Raw genomic sequence first — 19,872 nt, forward strand, 5'->3', positions numbered from 1 at the left:
TAGTCCGTTGCTGTTATGTTTTGATCTGCCCTGCCAACTGAGCTGTCAGATTGTGTGGCATCAGGAAAAGAGAACAAACCCATTTTCCTGCAATGGAGCACATGGTCCAAGAAAAACCAGCAGAGCCAGATATTTCATGCCAACATGAGTTTTAATGAACATGCTCAGAGGGTTCTTCCCTTGGTGTAGACTCATTCTGTGGTCTCAGTTGTTCTCCTCAGTCTGCTCTGCTCCTGTAGTGCTTCACATGGGCCAGGACCCAGGCTGCAGGTCCCAGCAGGCACGTGAACATCACAGTCATCGCGATGGCTTGCTCCTGCCAGTAGGAAAGGGAAGAGAGGGATTAGTGAGGAGACTGCACATGTGGGATTTCAGGATGATGGCACACTGCATTAGACACTGTACTAATCTGATGCACTTCTTGCTCTTTCTGGGCTCAGATAAATGTCCTTGGGGGCTGCAGGAAGTTTGGGTAAGCCCTGCAGCTCCCTCCAGCAGCAGCTCATGCTGGCCACTCTCTGAGTTGGTTCCAATTGCTCTGTCTTTCTCAGTCATACATTGGCTGGGGAATCAGAGCAACTGGTGGCTGTCAGTCAGCAGTGGGACCCAGGCCTGGGCTCACAGCACTGCTGAATCAGCCGTGCCTGACTTTCAGATGACTTTGAGAAGGGACAAGCAGCCTGCAGAGGTCTCTACCATTCCTGGCACACAAGGGCAGCACTTACCCCCTTGTGCTGTCCCTTTTATTTCTTATTCACCTAAAAGAAGAGATGGGGCTTGTGGAGCAGCTCTCTCTCCTGAGAGTGGCAGACCTTGAAAAGGCAGATTGGGTAAACCTACCAAGCCAAGGCTGCTGGTGAGAACTATCCAGGATTTCTGGCATAGGGTTCCTTCTTCCTACCTCCTCTCACCTGGCCCAGGAAGATCCCTGCAGCTGCTGCTTGGGTGGGGGGGTAATCCCCACTGCAGAAGGAAGGAGTGATGCCAGGACCCACCCCTGCCTTTGAGAACAGCTGCTGTGGGAGTGAGTGTCCCCTGAAATTGGTGTTGGGGGGGGGGGGTGGTAATAGGACATGGGGCTGCCCTGTGCTGGTGGGGGACCACTGCCACCTCCTTCCTGGTACTTTCAGGCTTCTTAATAGGGGGGTCCACTTTGGCTGTGCCGCTGAAAGTTCCTTTTTACTCCCACTTCCAAACACACAAACCTTGCTTTAAATTCCAAGAAAAGCATTGATCTGTGACCCCAGCTACTTCCCTCTCCCCCATCCCCTTACTGTTGCTTGCAACACCCCCACCAGCTACTTACAGCAGGAGAGACAGGGTGCTCAGGTGGCTTGGAGGTGACCCCAGCCCGGGGGACCCTCTGTGCCTGCAGCAGTGCAGCCAGCAGCCGGGAGCCCCTCTGGAAGCCCTGCATGGTGCTGACGCGCTGAATGCCTTCTTGCTGGGCTGCAGCTGCGTGCCCTGTTGCTGTCACCACTGGGCACAGGGCCCAGGGCTCTCCTGAGAGCTGCAGGGGCCTGTAAATGTCAGGATCTTCCTAAAGGGCTCTGTTTTCATCCTTTGCCTGGAATGTCTCCTCCTTTCCTCCTCCTTTCCTCCAGCTCCAGGGGAAAGAAATAGGGCACCACAGAAAGGTCTCTGGCTGGAGAGCAAACCTATTTTGGGGAGGTTTTCTTGAATCCATACAGTTGCAAAATGCATCCTTGGAGTGATGCAGATCTAATGCCTGAAATCACTTGTCCAAATCATGGCTTCTCTTTCTTCTCTTGAGGCCCAATGGATGCACAGGCTTATAATCGCACGCATGCAGGTGTTTGCATAGAATCTTACCTCCCCTTCCTTTTCCAACCCTAATAACTCTGTGCCTATCAAGTCCAGCCATCAACCCATCATCACCATGCCTACTAAACCATGTCCCTAAATGGAATCACTAAGATTGAAATAGACCTCACAGGTCACCAAGACCAACCATCAACACATCACTACCATACCCGCTAAGCCATGTCCAAGTGCCTCAATGTAGTATTGTCTGTCCTGCAAGTTGTGGACTGTCAAAGCTGCCAGCTGAAGCTTTCTTCTTGCCCTGACCCTGCAGCAGAAAGAGTTGGAAGGCTCCAGCCTGGCTCTTGCCCCCATGGTGTGCAGAGGGAAAAGTCGTGTCCTTTCCATTTGACATGTCCCTGCTTTGCTGAATAACCCGGCTTTGTTCTCTCCTTACAAACAGCTCCATAGAAGGGCTGCCAGCAGTCATAGAACTGGGAGTGCTGATTTGCTCTCTGTGACCCTATTCACAGCTCCCAAAACTCTGTGGTGCAGATGGGGTTGGGGTTGGGTGCCACTTCTGAAGGGTTTGCTTCCGATGGCAGCTTTGAGTCAGGTATTGGCTTTTGATGGATTTGCAGCCCGTGGGACAGCTGTGCAGTATTTACTCCATCAGCATAGGATTGATAATCGTCTTGAAGCAGCAGCCCAGAGGCAGGGGGTTGCTAGGAGAGGCCCAGCATCTGGCTGCTGTGCTCTCTGTGTCTCTGTTCACCCACAAGGAACTGACCTTAGATCTTTCTGCTCAGTGAGATTTGTTTGTCCCTATGAGTGCCACATGGGCTGTGCTCTCACTCTCGTTTGATGGAGTGCAAATGCACATCTGCAGAGAAGTGCTCACCTCCCTTTGCTGAAGGAGATGATAAGGGATGAGTTTCGGGCATTGCAGCCTGTCTATACCAGCATGCAGGGGCTGGGAATTGAAATCAGGGTGAGAAGCCCTCCTGTACTCTGCCTGTTTGTGGGGTTTAAACAACGTCCAAAGGCACAGGAGTTGGAGGAATGGGGATGGATGGTGCCTGTGCCTTTATCATGCTGCAAGTCAGGGAGGGGTCCTCCAGCACCGGAAAGAATTGCAATGCTAGCACAAGTTCAAAGACTGGAAACTTACACAGCAGTGAATCTGGGAGATAAAGCCTGGCTTTTCAGCAGGTAAGCAAGAGGGTCACAGCCTGATCAGAGACAAAGGGTGGCTCTTGTCAGTGATTGCTTATGTTGACGATCCCTTAGGGAGTGTTACTGTGGCTCTCTGCCAGGAACGCAACCGTTGCTGCATTTCCTGGATTGCTTTTGCCTGACCACTTTTCTCTTTCGGTTCCTCCCTGCACAGTTCCATGCTGAGCGCAGTTCCTCTGAGCAAACCCACGTTCCAGGATCAAGGTTGTTTGATTTTGCTAATAAGGAAGGGGAGGTAAGAAAAGCAATTTCCTTCTTCCTCTCTGTGTTGAGCAACTTCCGCTGTTCCCTGTGCAGGGCCCCACGGCAGCAGTTTTCACCCGAAACGCAAGGCAAGGCCTCACCCGCACACCTCCCACACCCTTCACCCCCCAGCAGGCAGGAGGAAGGCTTTCCTCGCCATCCAACCTCCTGACGCCAGCAGACTGTGATTACCCCGTGAGCTTTGGGGTGCAGCCAGCCCATGTCCCAGCTCTGCTTGCAGAGCCCATCCATGTCCCACCTCTGTGGTTTTTGGTGTTATTGCAGTGCCGAGTACCCCCAGTGCTGGTTACAAGGCGCTGTGTGTATGTTTGTAGAGACGTACCCAAAAATTCATTAATTATACAGCTCCTGCCTGATAACATGCTGAGCTGGAGATGAGGTGTAGGAGTAGTATGAGGATAAAGGATAAATGAATACTTGATAACGTTGGGAGGAAGATGGACATGTGATGGGATGTGTTGGGAAAAATTGCTGAGACCCTGACCTGGAGAGGGCAACAGAAGAGGGGAAAAACTGGAAAAGCAACAAAAGAAATGAGCATGTGAGGTTTGGGTAAGGTAGGCAGGTCACCTAGAGATGTCTGAAGCTTCACAAAGGGAAATGAGCTTGTGTGCAGCAGACCCACCTGAGACAGTGGAAGGAAAGCTGGGATGGAGGAAAGCCACGGGATGGAGGCTCTGGTGGGAACCATTGGCAACGCCCTGTCCAACCCACCTCTGATTTTTTATTGTCTTCTTTTTCCTTTAATTTTGCAGCTCCGCCTAGTGATGGCTGATTGCGAGGAGGACCCTGCTGTGTTCACCTCTACTTGTTTGCCCTCCGACCCACGGCTCCTTGCTACGGTGACCAATGCTTACCTGGGCACACGTGTCTACCGCAACATCCTTCATGTCAATGGTGTGTACAATGGGGCGGTGGGGGACACACACCGTGCTGACATCCCCAGCCCAGTGAATGTGAAGATGACAGCGCCTGATGGGGATGTACCTGTTGAGACCTTCACCTTGAACACACGGACAGGTAAAGAGCAATACATGAGCAGGATATCTTTCTGTTGTTAAAAGATGTTTGGTCAATAAACTCAATAGTTTATGAAGAAATTGGATGAACTGTAGCCTAAGTTTCATTGATTCTCATAGGCATCCAACTGCATTGTTCAGATGCAGGCATTTGTTTTGTTGACATCTAGTGACTATGTTAGGTGAACTCCATTACATGTTCGTAACAGTTTTTTCTCTTATATTTGGACAGTAGCCAGCTCTGATCTTGGTAGAACATTGGGAAGTATAATTGGGAGAATGGTAAGGAGGGTGTTTTTGCTCATCCTTCTGGGAGGAAGGTATTTGGCAGATTTCAGGTCTGAGCTGCATGGAATACTAAGTAATCTCTAAGTAATGCAGCAGACACAGCATGCAGAAGGCCTTACTTTCCCATATTATTCCTTTAATTTGGTGTTGGAGCAAGTGGAGAAAAGAGCTAGCAAATTTGAGACCATGTTCCAGCCCCTGCTGGTGCTAAGCTCAGCAAATGCTGCTCAATCACAAAGCTTAGTAAAATATATAATGGCACAAATCACTCCTCATCAGCTTGGTCAAGTTAAGGGTGTTAACAGTAATGCCCAGTCAAGACTTGTTTTTGGATCTGGACCTGGGAAAGACAGTTCCATTGCCAATAGGAACTGGTAGAACTGGGAGGCTAAAGCAGAACATCAGAACCCAATGGTTAAAAAGGCTCTTGCTGCACTTACAGGAACCTTCAGCCATAAGCTTCAGTCAACCAATTATACAGCCACACACAGGATCTATGCTCACCATTCCCTCGTCCACCTGATGGCCTTCAGCATCACCATCCGGCGATCAGCTGGCATCAGCCAGCCCATCACTGTGCAGCTCCAGACTCCTTTTGTGCCAAAAAGCCAGGACTTGGACCTGCAGGAAGGACCAGACTTCCAAGGAGCATAGTGAGTGTGGACCAAGAGCTTAGCTCTGAGCGAGTCCTGCCTAAGCTATATCATGTTGCTTTGCACACAGATGGGAGACAAACTGAAAACATATAGCTAGAGCTAGAATGAAATGGTAACTATCACTGAGGTTTGTGCACGTCTGCTTCTTTCTGCCAGGCAAGGCAAAAAGAATTAAATATAGAAATAGTTTTTATTAGTTGTGACTCTGAAATTACTACTTATGCTTACGTGTAAAATGGCATCAGAGACCACAGAGGCTACACGTGGTTACAAAGAAATGAGTTTGGAAAAGATAGGGGTCTTGAAGGAGACAACCTTTAAACATGGCTTCTGTGAGGGAGCTGTAATCAGTCTGTCATCTGATGGGAACAGGGGAAAGATACTCAGCTTCTAGGAGCAGTTCAACCTGCACAGCTGCCCTGCAGAGCTGTGGGTGCCCCATCCCTGGAGATGCCCAAAGCCGTGCTGGATGGGGCCTTGGGCAACCTGAGCTGCTGGGGGGCACCCAGCTCATAGCAGGTTTGGGGTTGGTGGGCTTTGAGGTCACAGAATCTCAGAATGGCCTGGGTTGGAAGGAACCTCAAGGATCATGAACCTCCAATCCTCCCTCCACAGGCACCGATAGTCACATGTAATACTAGACTAGGCTGCCCAGGGCCCCATCCAACTTAGCCTTGAACACCTCCAACCCAACTCCAACTCCTCCATTTCAACATGGTGTAAGAAGTGGAGCTAGTTAATTACTGGAGCTTATTGCTGCAGATGTCTGATGTAAATAGAGGGCAGAACTAACTCCTCCTGGGTCACTTCCACGCTAATTGTTCTGTGGTTCTATGTGCACAGTGCTTTGCTCTCCCTTTCCCCATTCCTCACCATCTCCTGCAGCTACGTCTATGGGCAGACACTGGTTCCTGAGGTGGAGGGGGGACCCCAGCCCACTGTGCATATGCTCTGGACTCCTGTGCCACGAGCTGTCACCTTGCATGAGGAGGAGCAGGAGCGAAGCTGGGAGTTCCTGACGGCTGTGGCTGAGAGTGAGGAGGAGGCCAAGAGGAGCTACAGCGAAGGGCTGGCACACGTGGCAGCTGGCTCCCTGCACTCCTCCCATACCCATGCCTGGGCTGCTCTGTGGAGAGGGTGCTGTGTGGACCTGGAAGGCCCACTGCCTTTGAGACAGGCCCTCTATGGGTGTCTCTATTACCTGCTGAGTGCCATCCCCCCCCAAGATACACCGGGATTCCTCTTCCATGGCATCAGCCCTGGTGGCTTGTCCAATGGCACACGGGGCGAGGACTACTGGGGGCACATCTTCTGGGATCAGGTGGGTTGAGGCAGTGCTGGTGTTTGCTTGGGGGCTGTGAGGAGTGACTGGGGTAGAGAGGCTCAGCATGGGACTGCTGGTCTCCTTACTGGCAAAAGGGATGTTTGGCAGTGGTCTCTTGTAGAAGAGCATCCTTCTTCTCCTTTGGAAACACCTACTGAGGTCCATCTTCATTCATAGAGCCCCTGATCCCTTTGTCGACTTAAAATCTGAAGCACAGATTGGGTTGCTCACACAAGAGAGGCTAATGCAAAAGGATCTTCAGTTTAGAATACGGTCACCAAAGAGTAGAGTAGAGTAGAGTAGAGTAGAGTAGAGTAGAGTAGAGTAGAGTAGAGTAGAGTACGGTCACCAAATTTTTGCTTCTTTAAATGAATTGACACCTGCCCACCTTCTCCCTGTGTTGGTGGCAGCAGTGAGCCTTGTTGTGCCCAAACTACTGTAAGAACAGAAATATTTTTTCTGCTATGGGCATATTCTGCTTTTCAAGTTAAGTTTGGTGTGTGCTCAATAAACAAGTTGGTCTGGGAGGCTTTTCCCCAACAAGAGACTTGGGTTTGCTTTCAGAGCAGCCACACAAAATGAGTACAAACAGCTCTGCAGTTGAATATTTCATGTGTGATGTGAACAGGAAGGACAGCTGGATGGTGCTGAGACTCCTACCTAGCCTGGTCTTTCAGTGGGCAAGGGCTTTTCAGTCCTGTGGACCTTGTTGGCATTCTTCCTGGCAACATGTGGTTTTGACCCGTCAGATTCTCTGGCCTCCCCTCTCTAGCATGGCAGGAGATCTTTCTGGGCTTATCCTAGTGAGATACCAGGGAGGTGACTGGCAGGGAATTGAAGGCATGGGCACCTGGATGCATCTGTGATGGTAGAAACAGTCCCTCATGCATTAGACACATCTGACAGCATCCTTAAGTAGTGGCATAGTCATGGTCACAGCATTCAGCACCGGGGGTGGACTTGAACAGGCAGGAGCATTTGGCTGCCCTACCAACCCATCTTACCACTTTGCTTTGCCTGCATGTTTCCAGGACACCTGGATGTTCCCAAACATCCTGCTGTTTTATCCCAAAGCTGCCCGAGCCATCTTGGAGTACCGGATTCGCACACTGGAAGGAGCTCTACTCAATGCACAGGAACAAGGCTATGAGGTGGGGATGGAGATGTGGAGCTGAATGTCACCCAGAAGGATAGTCAGGCTTTCCTTGAGCCAGGGGCTGTGAGCTAGGTTTTGCCTGCATGTGGTAGACCAGGATGATCGTTTCAAGGTGTGCTCAGTTGCTCCATGGATGTCTTCTCCCAACAGGGTGCCAAGTTCCCATGGGAGAGCGCAGCTACCGGTCAGGAGGTCTGTCCTGAGGACATTTATGGAGCCCAAGAAATTCACATAACTGGGGATGTTCTGATGGCCTTTGAGCAGTATTACTATACCACACAGGTAAAGGGAGTGTTTGTCACAGTTTAGACCCTGTTGAATCTCCCTCATGCTCCCTGTCCTTCTCTGGCTTTGGCTCCTTCCAGGACCAGAAGCTGTTCAGGACTGATGGAGGCTGGGCGCTGGTGAATGCCGTGGCTCAATACTGGTGCAGCAGGATGGTGTGGAGTGAGGAGGAGCAATGCTACCACATCCGAGGTACTTCTGAAGGGAAGGACTTGAGCTTGGACCTAGGGAAAAACACACAGTTAATAACTTAAAGGTCGCATTGCCTGAAGTGAGGAAGGTGCCCTCAGGATAAGGTATCTTCTGCCTGATGATCTGCCCTTTCTCAGCTAAATCATACAATATCCTGGCTTATGAAGGACCACAAGGATCATTGAATTTGTTGAGATTTGTTAGTGATGATCACAGTGAGAACGCTTGGGCAGCATGTCTCCCTCTGCCCAGTGGTTGTAGAGAACCCACACCCACACTGTGGCAAAGAAAGGAAAGAGGTAAGGATGAGTGTTCTAAAATTACCAAAGCCAGGAGTGCATTTTGGGAAAGAATGGACCCCAGACAATTAGGGAATCATAGGTTGGAAGGAACCTTAAAGATCACTGAGCTCCAGCCCCCATCCATAGACTGGTTGCCCCCCAGCAGGCCAAGCTGCCCAGGGTTCTTGGGCTCTTCCAGGGATGGGGCACCCACAGCTTTTGGGCGTTTCTATGTTAATGAAGCCAAATTCATGGGAGGAATGGCCACCTCAGGGGTTTTGTTAAGAACTGAATCCATGGTGGGGCCTGTGGGAGCAGAACGCCCAACATTGTCTTAGCTCAGAAGTAGGAGCTAGTTTTGGTTGAAAGGACTGTACTTTCATCAGGATACACTTCTGAGTCAGACCTCATATATCAAAAATACCAACACCTTTTCCCACCACACAAGTCAACATGGGCAGTCATCAATACAATGGAGGTGTTCCTGTTCTTGTGCCACTTCCCTGAGACACATCTTGGGTGTGCTGCAGAGTGAAGTGTCCCCTTTGTCTTCCCTTCCTCCAGGTGTCATGCCCCCAGACGAGTATCACCACCAGGTTGATAACTCTGCTTACACCAATGCCGTGGCACAGAGGAGGTAATGCGCATGCCTTATTGAGGCTCTGGCCCATCTTTCTTCTCATCTGTCTAGCAGGAGGAGGAGGCAGCAAGCACCTTTCTTCTGGCTCCATACTTCTGTCCAAGTTGGTCTCTTCTGCCTTCATCTGCATCAGCAGAAAGAAATAGGTTTCCCATGGGTTTCCATGATGACACCTAACGACACATCTGATGTCTCAGGTGTCTACATTAGACAGAGAGGAACTCCCCTTCTCAGCAGTGCTTGTCTCCTTGCAGCGTGTGACGTCGAAATAATTAGTCATTTGGAGATTACAAGCCCCAGCAATGAAAGTTGTTACCCAAAGATTAGACTTTGATCCCATGTTCTTTCTAGGAAACTGCTTTTTTGCAATGCTCACTCTTTTCTTCCCTTTTTCCTCTTCCTCTCTCTCCAAGGGGCCCCAGCAACCCAAGCATGATGTGAAGCACTGTTCCTCACTTCTTTTCAGCTTAAATTTTGCAGCCAGCATTGCTCAGGACTTCTTGATCCCTGTGCCAGAGGAGTGGGTGGAATGTGCAAAGAAAGTCAAAGTGCCCTTTGATGCAGTGCGGAAATATCACCCTGAGTATGACGGTTACAGTCCAGGTGGGTAGAGGGGCATGCAGTTCAGAAGCCTGCCTCTTTCTTTTTAAGCCTGCAAGACAGGAAATGTGGGCTGAAACAAAAGAGCACTGGTTCTCTCAGCATTTGTATTGCCAGTACAGAGGACCTGATTTGCAGTGTTCCTTTCTGCGTTTTGGTGGATCCTTTCTCATTATAGGACTCATCTAATTAAGAATTTGGGGTACAAAGAGGATAGGCCTTAAGAGTTTGAGACACTGGGCTGCAGGCATCGTGGTGGCTATGAACCCATTGCTGACAGTTAGGCTTATCTTTACAAAGTCAAGTGCTGCTTACTGAATGTCCTATAACCTCTGGTTACTGGAAGTCTGATACAAGAGGAAGAGCACGCCCAGCTTATTGCCCCTTTCCTCTGTGTCGTTTGCCTTAGTAAGGCAGTGTTGAGCTGTCTCCCAGCTCTTCAGAAGAGAGTTCCACCACTTTTCCACTGTGGTGTGGATTTTACTGGCCTAAGTTTATGATTCTGTGTCAGATCCGTTCCCTCTGTGAGTTAATTATTTGTGGCAGGCATGTGGTCGGGCTCAGTTCTGATCCCTTCTCTCAGGTGAGCCTGTGAAACAAGCTGATGTTATCCTGCTGGGCTTCCCCCTGATGCACCCGATGCACCCCGAAGTGAGGAGGAATGACCTGGTGATGTATGAGCCCGTCACCACGCTGAGCGGGCCAGCCATGACCTGGGTAAGAGGAACTCACCCACAGTGTGGTCCTTTCTATCTGAGTCACTCAATACCGGTGGGCACTGACCCACTCTGCTCTCTCCTTCAGAGCATGTTTGCAGTGGGCTGGCTGGAGCTGAAGGAAACGCAGAGAGCACAGTGCCAACTGAACAAGTGTTTCAGCAACATCACTGAGCCCTTCAAGGTCAGCTGCTGCCACGTGGCCAGTGCCACTTGGTTCTGTCTTGTCTGCTCCCCAGCAGGCCCTGTCTCACTGACAGCACTTGTGGTCCCTCAGTTATTAGATTATTCTACTGAGCTAGGTGATCACTCGCTCCATCTCTTCTGCACACTTTCAAAAAGAAGCCAGGACCCATCTTCTTCCAGTCAAGCAGCATAAAGCTGAAGTCTGTTATCATGGTCACCCTAGGATGCCCTCTGCCTGGGGAAGATGGGGAAGGGATGGAGATGTGGGACTTGGAGACCCATCAGAGCCCAGCCACCACCTTGTTCCATGATGAGCAGCAGGATATGATCATTGCAATGCCCCAGATATATGACAGCAACAGCAAGCATATACAAACACCTTTAACTGTGTGAAGAGTCCCAACGCAACAGCTGACATTTTTCTTTTTGTTTCCTTTTCTCCCTGGAATAGATCTGGGTGGAGAACTCGGATGGGTCAGGAGCTGTGAACTTCTTGACAGGGATGGGCGGATTCTTACAGGCTGTCCTCTTTGGTTACACAGGGTTCAGGTGAGACTCCTGTTGTGTCTTGTTTAATTTCTACGCAACTATCAAGTGGCTGGAAAACTCAGTATTCCTGTTGCTTGTGAAAAAAAAAAAAAGGCACCTGCAGTAACTAGTGCAGAGCATCTGCTGTCTGCTCTGAATGAATTGCGCCGTTAATGGGTGAACTAGGGGTATTGGGGTTGGCCACTGGTGTTCGTTTTGCATGATAACTCCCAGTGGTTGTGGATGTCACTGAGGGGACAGTTTGTGATGCTGCTGAAGCAGCAAGAAACCAGGGAAGATTATTTGCTGTTCTCACGCCAAAAGGCCAAAAATAAGATCTGTACGAAAGAGGATATGTCCTGCTGAGCCCCAGGAGCTGTGTGAGAAGGAAGCTGGTGTGCTGCTCAGATAATTTCAGGCTCATGCCTCAGCTCTGGAGCAGCCGGGTGGTTTCAGTCCTGAAGCTGTAGCCACTGGAGTGTATTCTTAGAATTTAATTGAGGATGGATCAGACTGAAGAACCTTCTGGTTGCCAGCAAAGCCTCCTCGCCCTAACAGTGTGTTTTTACGCTGTGCCACTAGCTGAAAGCCTCAATCTCAGCTGCTCACAGCTCAATGTCTTCAGAATGTGCTGTTGCATCCTGGTGCACAGCCCTCAGGGTAGGGTCTGGGAGAAAGGGTTCCTCTTTGCTACTTAAAGCTCTTCAGCCCAACCACCATGGAGCTGAGAGCAGATATTTGCTGATAGCTTTGCTGGTTTGTTTGTTCTTGATTTGGTTGGGTCTTGCTGAAGCTGAATGTGCATCCCAAAAACCCCAGCTGCAAACACTGTGGTGCTTTCCTGAGCTATCTGGGTGTTCTGTTGCTCGGTTTTAGTATGTGGCCGAGAGCCCACACTTGCGCTTTGTGTGGCTGCATTTCAATGGTGATTGCAGCCAGCTCTGCTTCCCACTGCTTGTTCCTGTACTCCTTCCCCTCCCCGTCCCAGAGCAGGGCATTCCTGACACTCTGCCAGCAGAGCTGCTCTAAGGTATCACCATAAGGCGAAAAAACATGGTGGATTTTGTGTGTGTGTGTAGTTTTTTTTTCTAAATCCAACCTCCAGACCACAAATTGAGGAAAAGAAACACCTTAGGGCACTGAGATGAGGGGTGACAACCCAAGTAGCCTTTCAACAGATGCTTGAAGATGTGGACACCCCATCCTTGTGGCTTTGGGAATCCTAATCTGGTGCCATATTTAATCATTGGCATTCCTGCATGCAGCAGGGGGGATGGAACTAGGTGGTCTTTGAGGGCCCTTCCAACCCAATCACTCCATGTTTTTATGATCTTTAACCCTTCTGACCCAGTCACTCCATGGTTCTGTGATTAGTAGGTTTGGGATTAGTAGTGTTTGGGATTTGCCTGAACATCTTTAGGATACACCTAGGACTTTTTCTGCCAAAAAAAAAATGAAAAGGAGTCATGGGAGAGGGCCTCAGGATAATTCAGGGTGTGCTTGCTCCACAAAGCTGTTAGCAAAGCAGAACTGACTTGCCCTGCCTTTCCAGGATCACAAAGACCAACCTTCGCTTTGACCCTGCATTTCCCAATGATGTCAACAAGTTGGAAGTCACTGGTGTCTCCTACTTGGGCAGCAAGCTGAAGTTCACCATCACCAAGGAGGAGATGAGGATTGCAGCAACTAAGTGTCCCCTTCACCCTCCCCTGGAGGTGGTGCTGGAGGAGTCTGGGCAGTGCTTTCCTCTGCATGAAGGTGCGACCTCTACCAGGGTTAACTCTGTGCACTGACCTTGAAGTTATCAAACAGCACTTCCTGCTCCATAGCTATGTAGGAAGTCTTTGCTTGAGCATGTTTCCTAAAAATTAAGATAATACAGAGAAAAGCCATTCCTGTGTCTCACATGTGTTGTTTTGATTCCAGGGCAGAGCACCTCCTTCCCCACAGCTGCTGGATGCATCCGGAGGGCGCCCAGCAAAGGACTTTGAACCTCATGGGTCCGGGCTTTACATGATGGGCATCAAACCCACCCGTACTGATGTGTGGACATCCTGCACCATCCCCGTATTGATATGAGTGTGCTGAGGCTGCCAAGAGAATGCCCCGCTCTGTTAATTGTGAGTGTGAGCATTGGTTCTGCTGCAGGACTCACAGCACTGGAAAGTGGGAGGAGCACAAACAAAGCTGAGTGCCTGAAAGTGAGTAATCTAGATGCATTTCCTAAACATCCCCCGTTTGTTTATTCTTGAAAGTTCTCCATCTCTACAGCAGTCTCTAGATGCACAGAGCTGTTTTCAGCTCTGGATGCCCTGCTCCACTCCTCCTGCTCTCGAGTTTTACAGGGTTTTGGAGGCAGCGTGGACAACAACAAGGCTGAAGCTGGGTGTTATTCTGGCCCTGTGGGTTCAGGGATGCATTCCCTAGCCGTTCGAGCAAGGGGAAGGAAGGATGCTCCCTGCTCTGCTCTGTAAGCCAACTCCAGGAGTTTATAAAAAACCCTGTGACTGCTCAGCATGTGGAATCACTTAGGGGAGGCGACATGGCGGGTCCTCTGCCTTGTAATTAGAGCTGGCTCTTCATCAGGCCCTCATCAGTGGCTGCAGGGTGGGATGAACGCTATCCTTTGTTCTCTCGCCCTTTGGTAAGGGATCTATGGGATGCTTATTGAAGGAGAGGGGGATAAAATGCTGCTCATGGTCCCCTATGATGTCCATTCCATGTGGACGGCTGTTTTTGCCATTGGAGCAGTACTGCAAAGCACTGGGGAGATTCAAGCCTCAGCCATGCCGTACGGGTGAGGATTTTTTCTGACCTTGGAGCCATGGGGAAATTCCTTCTGTAGTTAAACGGGATGTACTGCAGGATGCAGCATTCCTCCTAGCTCACAGTCACCACAGGCAGATCCCCTCTGTCCTGACTTGGGGACCTAATCAGGGCTTGTGCTGTGCTGCAATGAGTTGGTCCACCTAGGAGGGGTCTGCTTGGCCCAATTGTTGCCTTCCTGATCCAAGAAGTGTCTCCCATCCCTACTGTTTCAGGCTGGCACACCCTAAAGCAATGTGGATTAAGGCTTCCAGCTATGAACTGGGACACTCTGAGTGTACAAAACACATTTGGTTGGACTAGATGATCTTGCTGGTCTTACAAACTTTAATGGTTCTGTGATTTTAAGAGCTATATCATCTGTTAGCACAGTCCCTTCCCTGTGCATGCACGCATACACACACACGCACACAGAGCAGATTCGAGATGGGTGAAATGATTTAATGATTTAAATATTAAGCACCAAGGGAGAGATTAAAAAAAAAACAACACTACCACCAACACCAAATAACCACACCAAATAACATAGCTGCCCCAAGAAGCATGGGGTTGTGCACGGCAGGGCTGGATCAGCAGTGCTGCGGAGAGGCTTTTGCCATCCCCTTGCCCACCGCTCACTTATCCTCATCATCGCTGGTGCTGAACTGGTTGCTGAAGAAGCCCACGGAGTCCTGGGCGAGCTTGGAGAGGTGGAGGACACCGGTGACCACCAGAGCAGTGAGCAGGATCGGCAGCAGCACGCTGCCAGCTGTGGCCAGCGCATTGTAGCAGCGGGCTTTGGAGCTGAAGCGCCGAGCAGCTTCCACATCTCCTGCCACCTTCCGGTCCCGTGCCTGCAAGAGCCGATACTGGGGGCAGCAGTGGATCCCCATGGATACTCATAGGCATCCTCCTAGTTTCCTCCAGCCTGTCTCTGGTCCCTCTGTCCAGCTGGAGGTGTTGCTTCTGGAGGACAGGTCTGAGTGGAGACACCTCCAGCATCATTTCAGGTTGGATGTTAGGAAAAGCTTTTCCAAAAGAGCAGTGAGGCAGTGGCACAGGCTGCCCGGGGAGGTGGGGGTGTCACCGTCCCAGGGATGTTTAAGGAACATGGAGATGTGGCACTGAGAGGCGCAGTCAGTGAGCACGGTGGGGTTGAGCTTGGGAATCTTAGAGGTCTTTTCTAACCTTAGTGATTCTATAACCCTGAACATCCCAACCTGGGGCCCAGCCATGCCTTACCTTGACAGAGAAGGCAAGAGCCACGAAGCCGAGGCAGCAGAAGTTCATGTAGATGGTGTTGAAGATGGACCAGATGAGGTGGTCACGGGGTGGTGCAGAGGTGACAGTGGTGGGAGATGAGTCCCGCTTGTGGGATGTCATGGGCAGGTAGTCCTCCCGTGGGTAGGATGTGTCCATGGCCACAGAGAGGGGCACCCCGCAGCTCTCCGGCTCCACCAGCCTGGCTGCAGGAGTGGGGCTGAGCAGACCCTTTTATATCGTCCTTGTCTCCAGCCCAGCCTCAGCTCCTCTATATATAAATCAGAGAAATTACAGCCCTTGCCAAGCTGTGGTTGTCAGAAATGCTTGGCTGGAAGCTAGGAGAAACAAAGTTGGTTTCGTGAGCCTGCCTTCCTTCTGCACCAGGGGCACGGGTGGCTCCAGCCCTGCTGTGGGACAGGGTGGGAACCGAGTGGCTGTCACTCCCAAGGACACAACACAAGACAGTATGGAACAGCTCACGGTGCTGGTGCCTCCACCAAGCCCTTCAGGTTGTGTTGTTAGGAAATCCCTCATACAGAAGTGTGGTCAGGATGCCAGAAAAGTGTGAACTGAACTTGGCTGGAGCTTCCCCTGTGCCAAAGCTGCAGTCATTGAGGATGCGTTTGTGTCATCATGTGCCTTTCAATGCTGCTCAGAGCAATTGCTTCAATAAGGGAATATCCCTGTTGCTACACAGCCTGAGGTAACGGAACCAAGTGCCCTTAAAAACTCCACGTTTTTCTTTCCCCCAGCCTCACAAGAATGGAATAAACAGGAATTTAATGCTAAAATGCGTAAGAGTTACTTCTAGTAAAGCACTTCATGGTTCCCTGGAAGGAGATGGGACTTTGCAGGAAGATGGGGCCAGAAAAGCATGGAAATTTGCTGTTTCCTTCTTCTGCTGTGCTGGAATCTATAGGACAAAATGTGGCTCGTGCTGGAGATGCCTGGCAAGGCAGTGGGGGTAGAGGAGGAGGAGGATGCCATGAAGGTACTCCAGGTCACTCTCCTCCATCCATGCTGTGAATAATGCAACAGGAGCAGGGCTTGGTGAGCAGGAGCTTTATTTGTGGCGATGGCAATCCATGCATACGCTGTAGCTTGGTTAAATACCAGCATGGCCTAGGAGAAGTAGAGAAAGGAGCTTCCCATCCATCCCTGCCATGCCACATGCAGCGAGGGGACAGGGCTCTGCAACCCTTTCCCAAAGCAGAAATTCCTTGGGACACATTTTTGGTGGGGTTATGGGGGGTGAGCACAGCACAGGACAGTGGGTTGGTGGCAGAATTGCTATATCTGTCTGCTGCTCATGGTGAGGAGCACGATGGCAATGGTAATAGTGGACAACACACCGATGGCTATCAGCACAGAGAAAATGATGTTCAGAACCTTGGCACGGGTTCCGTACCGCCGGGCGCCTTCCAGGTCCCCCAGCACTTTGCAGTCACGAGCCTAGGAAGACAAATAGGGATTCGGTGGGGAAGACCCAACTTCAGGATGGGAATAGGGAAGATGGGGGACCCAGCCTGGCTTCATGGGGCTGTCAGGTAGAGCTGGGACACTGTGGGTGCTTTAGTGGGACCTTGTGGGAAGCAGGGGTTGAAGATGCCCATGTGCTCCCACACAGTTCCACATTTTGGGGTTGGAAGGCTCAGAGGGGTGCGAACTGAGAGGGTGTCAGGGAAGGCAATTGGGGTCACCAAATTGGATAGTCCCAAATCAGGGAGTAGTCATGTTATGTTGAATGGCAGTTCTGGGTCAGCAGGGATGCATTAGGTTAGAGTTGGGGCTACTGTGAATTGGGTGGGACAGGGGATGGTGTTTTCAATTTGGGCAGCATTAGATTAGATTGCAGTCAGAGGATAATGTTATGTTGGGATGGGTTGGGAGCACTGTGGATTGAGTGGATCACGGGTTGGGGGGTAAGGTTGGGAAGCACTGGATTGGGGTTCTTGGGGTTGGAGGATCATGTTGTGCTCAGATAGGTAGGGAAGCATCATAGATTTAGTGAGTTATGGGTTGGAGGACCCAAGTCTGCATGTTGGGTTGGATGGGTCAAGTTGGGCAGCACCAGGTTGGAGTGCCCGAAATTGGGAATCATGTTCTGTTGGGATACATTGGGGAGCATTGTGGACAGAGGGTAGACCCCAGTAGACAGGAGAAAATCCCAAATAAGAGAGTTGGGGTGGATGTAGTAATGTTGGGGGCCACCAAATCATAAGGCATCAAATGGAAGTGGAGGGTGTGGTTTGGGGGGAGATCAGCTTGGGGGACCCCGAGTCGAGGGATCCCAGGATGGGTTGGCAAGGAGTTACCGGGGTCAGGGGTGGAGGATTGGGGGATCTCACCTTGATGGAGAAGATGAGCGAGGGGAAGCAGAAGCAGCCGAGGTAGGCGAGAGCGAAGCCTGCCAGGACGTTGAAGAGAGACCAGAGGACGAAGTCGCGGGGCTGCTCTTGGGGGACGCTGGAGAGGGGCGGTCCCCGCCCGGGTGGGTGCAGCGGGATGCTCACCTCCGCCTGTTGCGGCTTCATGGCCGGGAGCGGAGCGAGGATGGGAGGGAGATGGGAAGCTCTGCAGAAAATGAAACCTAGCCCCGCACCGCCCCTGCGCCGGCCCCCGGCTTCCCAAAACTCAGGCAGGGCAGTCAGCCCTCGATGGGCTCGGCGCCTCGTCCCCCTCCTCTCAGTCCCCGGGTGTGGGGGCACTGACCGCGTGGGCGCAGGGAGCAAAAGGGGGGGGAGGGGGAGGGGGAGGGGGAAGGGGGGAGGGGAGGGAGGGGGAGGAAGGAAAACGGCTTCTGAGGAACTGGAAAACTGCCAAAGGGAGGAGCAGAGGAGAAAAGGAAGAGAGGGACCCTACTGTTGCCCCTTGTAGAGAGACGGTGGCTATCTGCACGGGATGACACAGAAACGAATCTGGGTGTGGTGGCTCTGAGCGCCCCTAGGAGCCGCAGGAAGGCAAATTACTGAACAGCACAGACACATCACTTCTTGCCCAAGCACCCTGTCTCAGCTTTGGGGCAGCCCCAACCTCCTGAACCCTAAAACCAAAACATTTTCAGACAGAAGTAGAACGAGGAAGAAGCTTTATTTGTCTTGAGCTCACCCCAAGGGTCATCTCAAACAGTCACCTCAGTGGGGGTGGCACCACCCGCCGAGCAGGGATAGAGGGAAGGAGGAGTACTGCTCCTCTTCATCAGGCCAGATCAGGGCTGCACAACGTAGAGTGGAAAGTAGAGAAACACCAGGACGATGGAGAGGATGGTCACGAAGAGTCCCACACAGAGCGCAATGATGTTAAGGATCTTGGCTGTCCTTCCATAGCTGGTGGCACCAACAAAGTCCTTGGCAATTATCCTATCTCTGGACTGCAGAGGGAGAGGAGGGAGGTGATGAAACCCAAAACATCAAAGGTTCTGTCCATCATCATCACCCGACCACCCTCATTGGCATACATATGGTGTCAGACCCTCAGGAAGCCAACCCTGATGGGAAACATAGATCACAGCAGCCTAACAGCAATTCCTTAATGGCTAATTAAAAGTCAGCAGTCTTGTGCTGCTAGCTCCTCCTGTTGCAGGTAGAGAGCTGTGAGGAAGGCCAGGGATATCCTAACATGCCTATGTGGCGCTTCTTGGGGCACTGGCAGCTGCTGACCTTTCCTCCCAGAGTGCTTGTTAAGGATGATTAGCTTTAAAGGTAATAAAGGGAAGGTACACGGGGAGCAGCTGCTCCTTACTGGAAGTAGGGTGGGTAGAAGGATGGAGGGAGGGAGTGGGAGCAGGAGCTGAATTTGCAGTTTCATGGAGGTGCCAGCTAGTTTGGGACTGACTTAAGGATAATTTAGAGGAGCCAAAACCATTGTGTCTACTGGGAGCCCCTCTTCTGTGGGCCTTGGAGATGGCAAAGCACCCAAAGGTGGCAGATTGTCCTCCAAAGGTGGGTGTCAGGGAAGTTAGATATGAGGCACTGTGATAGGGATGGATGTGGTAGGAGAAAGCGAGGTAGCGATGAGGTCTGGGGCAATGTGGGACAGGATGAGAGAAGGGATGGGGGAAGGTGGGATACTATGGGATGAGACCAGATGGGATTGAGATGAAGAAAGGTGGGATAGGACAAATGGGGTTGGAAGGGATAGAGGAAAGTGAGACATGGTGGGACAAGACGGGATGGGACTGGGATGGGATGACGAAAGGTAGGGTAGGGCAAGCGGGATGGGATTGGAAATGGGTGAGGGAAGGTGAGACATGATGGGACAAAACAGGGGAAGCTGGGACAATATAAGATGGTAAAGGGATTGGACAAGGAAAGATGGGACGTAATGGGACACATTGGGATGGGATTAGGGTGGGGAAAGTTGAGACATGATGCAACAAAAAGGGATGGGATTTGGGAGCTGTAGCATGGAGGGCAGACCTCAAAGCTAAGCAGGGAGGTGCTCGGTTGATTTTTGCCTTACCTTGATGGAGTATGAGAGTGCACAGAAGCCCAGGCAGAAGGCGTTGCACAGCACGAAGTTAAAGAGGGACCAGAGTACAAAATCCTTGGGGGGTGGCTGTGGTGAGATGGGAACAGTGGTGATGACATTCTGCCCATAGGGCGGCATGTCAATGCTGGTGTGCTGCGGGTAGCTCTGCATGGTGCCGGAAGGCAGCTGCAGTGCCTGT

The 19,872-nt window shown here is 51.1% G+C and overlaps 4 protein-coding genes and 1 long non-coding RNA gene across 7 annotated transcripts; 1 reads left to right on the plus strand and 4 right to left on the minus strand.

The window, feature by feature from the left end:
* Nucleotides 1–132: 132 nt before the first annotated feature.
* LOC125694969 (uncharacterized) lies at nucleotides 133–1,515 on the minus strand. Its single transcript, XR_007377769.1, has 2 exons — nucleotides 1,307–1,515; nucleotides 133–316 (listed from the first exon to the last, which is right to left on the minus strand). It is a non-coding gene; the product is annotated as an uncharacterized LOC125694969 (long non-coding RNA).
* On the plus strand, nucleotides 570–14,267 carry PGGHG (protein-glucosylgalactosylhydroxylysine glucosidase). Of its 3 annotated transcripts, none has more exons than XM_048948908.1 (15): nucleotides 570–1,024; nucleotides 3,155–3,235; nucleotides 4,020–4,284; nucleotides 5,014–5,224; nucleotides 6,113–6,548; nucleotides 7,583–7,702; nucleotides 7,858–7,989; nucleotides 8,073–8,184; nucleotides 9,030–9,102; nucleotides 9,572–9,708; nucleotides 10,289–10,422; nucleotides 10,510–10,605; nucleotides 11,059–11,156; nucleotides 12,688–12,893; nucleotides 13,062–14,267. In XM_048948908.1, exons 3-15 carry the CDS (start codon nucleotides 4,032–4,034, stop codon nucleotides 13,124–13,126), a joined length of 2,073 nt encoding a protein of 690 aa, XP_048804865.1. In that variant the 5' UTR covers nucleotides 570–1,024; nucleotides 3,155–3,235; nucleotides 4,020–4,031; the 3' UTR covers nucleotides 13,127–14,267. The 3 variants fall into 3 exon arrangements, with proteins under 3 accessions (XP_048804865.1, XP_048804863.1, XP_048804864.1); XM_048948906.1 differs by lacking the exon at nucleotides 570–1,024 and adding an exon at nucleotides 2,578–2,976 and having other exon boundaries at nucleotides 6,071–6,548; XM_048948907.1 differs by lacking the exon at nucleotides 570–1,024 and having other exon boundaries at nucleotides 3,022–3,235; nucleotides 6,071–6,548.
* Nucleotides 14,268–14,381: 114 nt separating this feature from the next.
* Nucleotides 14,382–16,137, minus strand: IFITM5 (interferon induced transmembrane protein 5). The gene is made up of 2 exons (XM_048948909.1): nucleotides 15,183–16,137; nucleotides 14,382–14,794 (listed from the first exon to the last, which is right to left on the minus strand). Exons 1-2 carry the CDS (start codon nucleotides 15,357–15,359, stop codon nucleotides 14,576–14,578), a joined length of 396 nt encoding a protein of 131 aa, XP_048804866.1. The 5' UTR covers nucleotides 15,360–16,137; the 3' UTR covers nucleotides 14,382–14,575.
* A 113-nt stretch (nucleotides 16,138–16,250) lies between these two features.
* LOC125694967 (dispanin subfamily A member 2b-like) lies at nucleotides 16,251–17,946 on the minus strand. Its single transcript, XM_048948910.1, has 2 exons — nucleotides 17,552–17,946; nucleotides 16,251–16,655 (listed from the first exon to the last, which is right to left on the minus strand). Exons 1-2 carry the CDS (start codon nucleotides 17,735–17,737, stop codon nucleotides 16,494–16,496), a joined length of 348 nt encoding a protein of 115 aa, XP_048804867.1. The 5' UTR covers nucleotides 17,738–17,946; the 3' UTR covers nucleotides 16,251–16,493.
* Nucleotides 17,947–18,274: 328 nt separating this feature from the next.
* On the minus strand, nucleotides 18,275–19,872 carry LOC125694968 (interferon-induced transmembrane protein 3-like). The gene is made up of 2 exons (XM_048948911.1): nucleotides 19,665–19,872; nucleotides 18,275–18,573 (listed from the first exon to the last, which is right to left on the minus strand). The coding sequence occupies exons 1-2, from the start codon at nucleotides 19,842–19,844 to the stop codon at nucleotides 18,412–18,414; spliced, it is 342 nt and encodes a 113-aa protein (XP_048804868.1). The 5' UTR covers nucleotides 19,845–19,872; the 3' UTR covers nucleotides 18,275–18,411.

Source organism: Lagopus muta, chromosome 6 (assembly GCF_023343835.1).
Source record: "Lagopus muta isolate bLagMut1 chromosome 6, bLagMut1 primary, whole genome shotgun sequence".
In the NCBI taxonomy this organism is placed as follows: domain Eukaryota; kingdom Metazoa; phylum Chordata; class Aves; order Galliformes; family Phasianidae; genus Lagopus; species Lagopus muta.

Coding starts and splice junctions, on each gene's coding strand:
- LOC125694967 (XM_048948910.1), bottom strand. CDS start 17,737: ATGAAGCCGCAACAGGCGGAGGTGAGCATCCCGCTGCACCCACCCGGG. Junction 16,656..17,551: donor CGCTCATCTTCTCCATCAAG/GTGAGATCCCCC, acceptor TTGTCTTCCTAG/GCTCGTGACTGCAAAGTGCT.
- LOC125694968 (XM_048948911.1), bottom strand. CDS start 19,844: ATGCAGAGCTACCCGCAGCACACCAGCATTGACATGCCGCCCTATGGG. Junction 18,574..19,664: donor CACTCTCATACTCCATCAAG/GTAAGGCAAAAA, acceptor CTCCCTCTGCAG/TCCAGAGATAGGATAATTGC.
- PGGHG (XM_048948906.1), top strand. CDS start 4,032: ATGGCTGATTGCGAGGAGGACCCTGCTGTGTTCACCTCTACTTGTTTG. Junction 7,703..7,857: donor CACAGGAACAAGGCTATGAG/GTGGGGATGGAG, acceptor TTCTCCCAACAG/GGTGCCAAGTTCCCATGGGA. Junction 10,606..11,058: donor ACATCACTGAGCCCTTCAAG/GTCAGCTGCTGC, acceptor TCCCTGGAATAG/ATCTGGGTGGAGAACTCGGA.
- IFITM5 (XM_048948909.1), bottom strand. CDS start 15,359: ATGGACACATCCTACCCACGGGAGGACTACCTGCCCATGACATCCCAC. Junction 14,795..15,182: donor CTCTTGCCTTCTCTGTCAAG/GTAAGGCATGGC, acceptor CGGCTCTTGCAG/GCACGGGACCGGAAGGTGGC.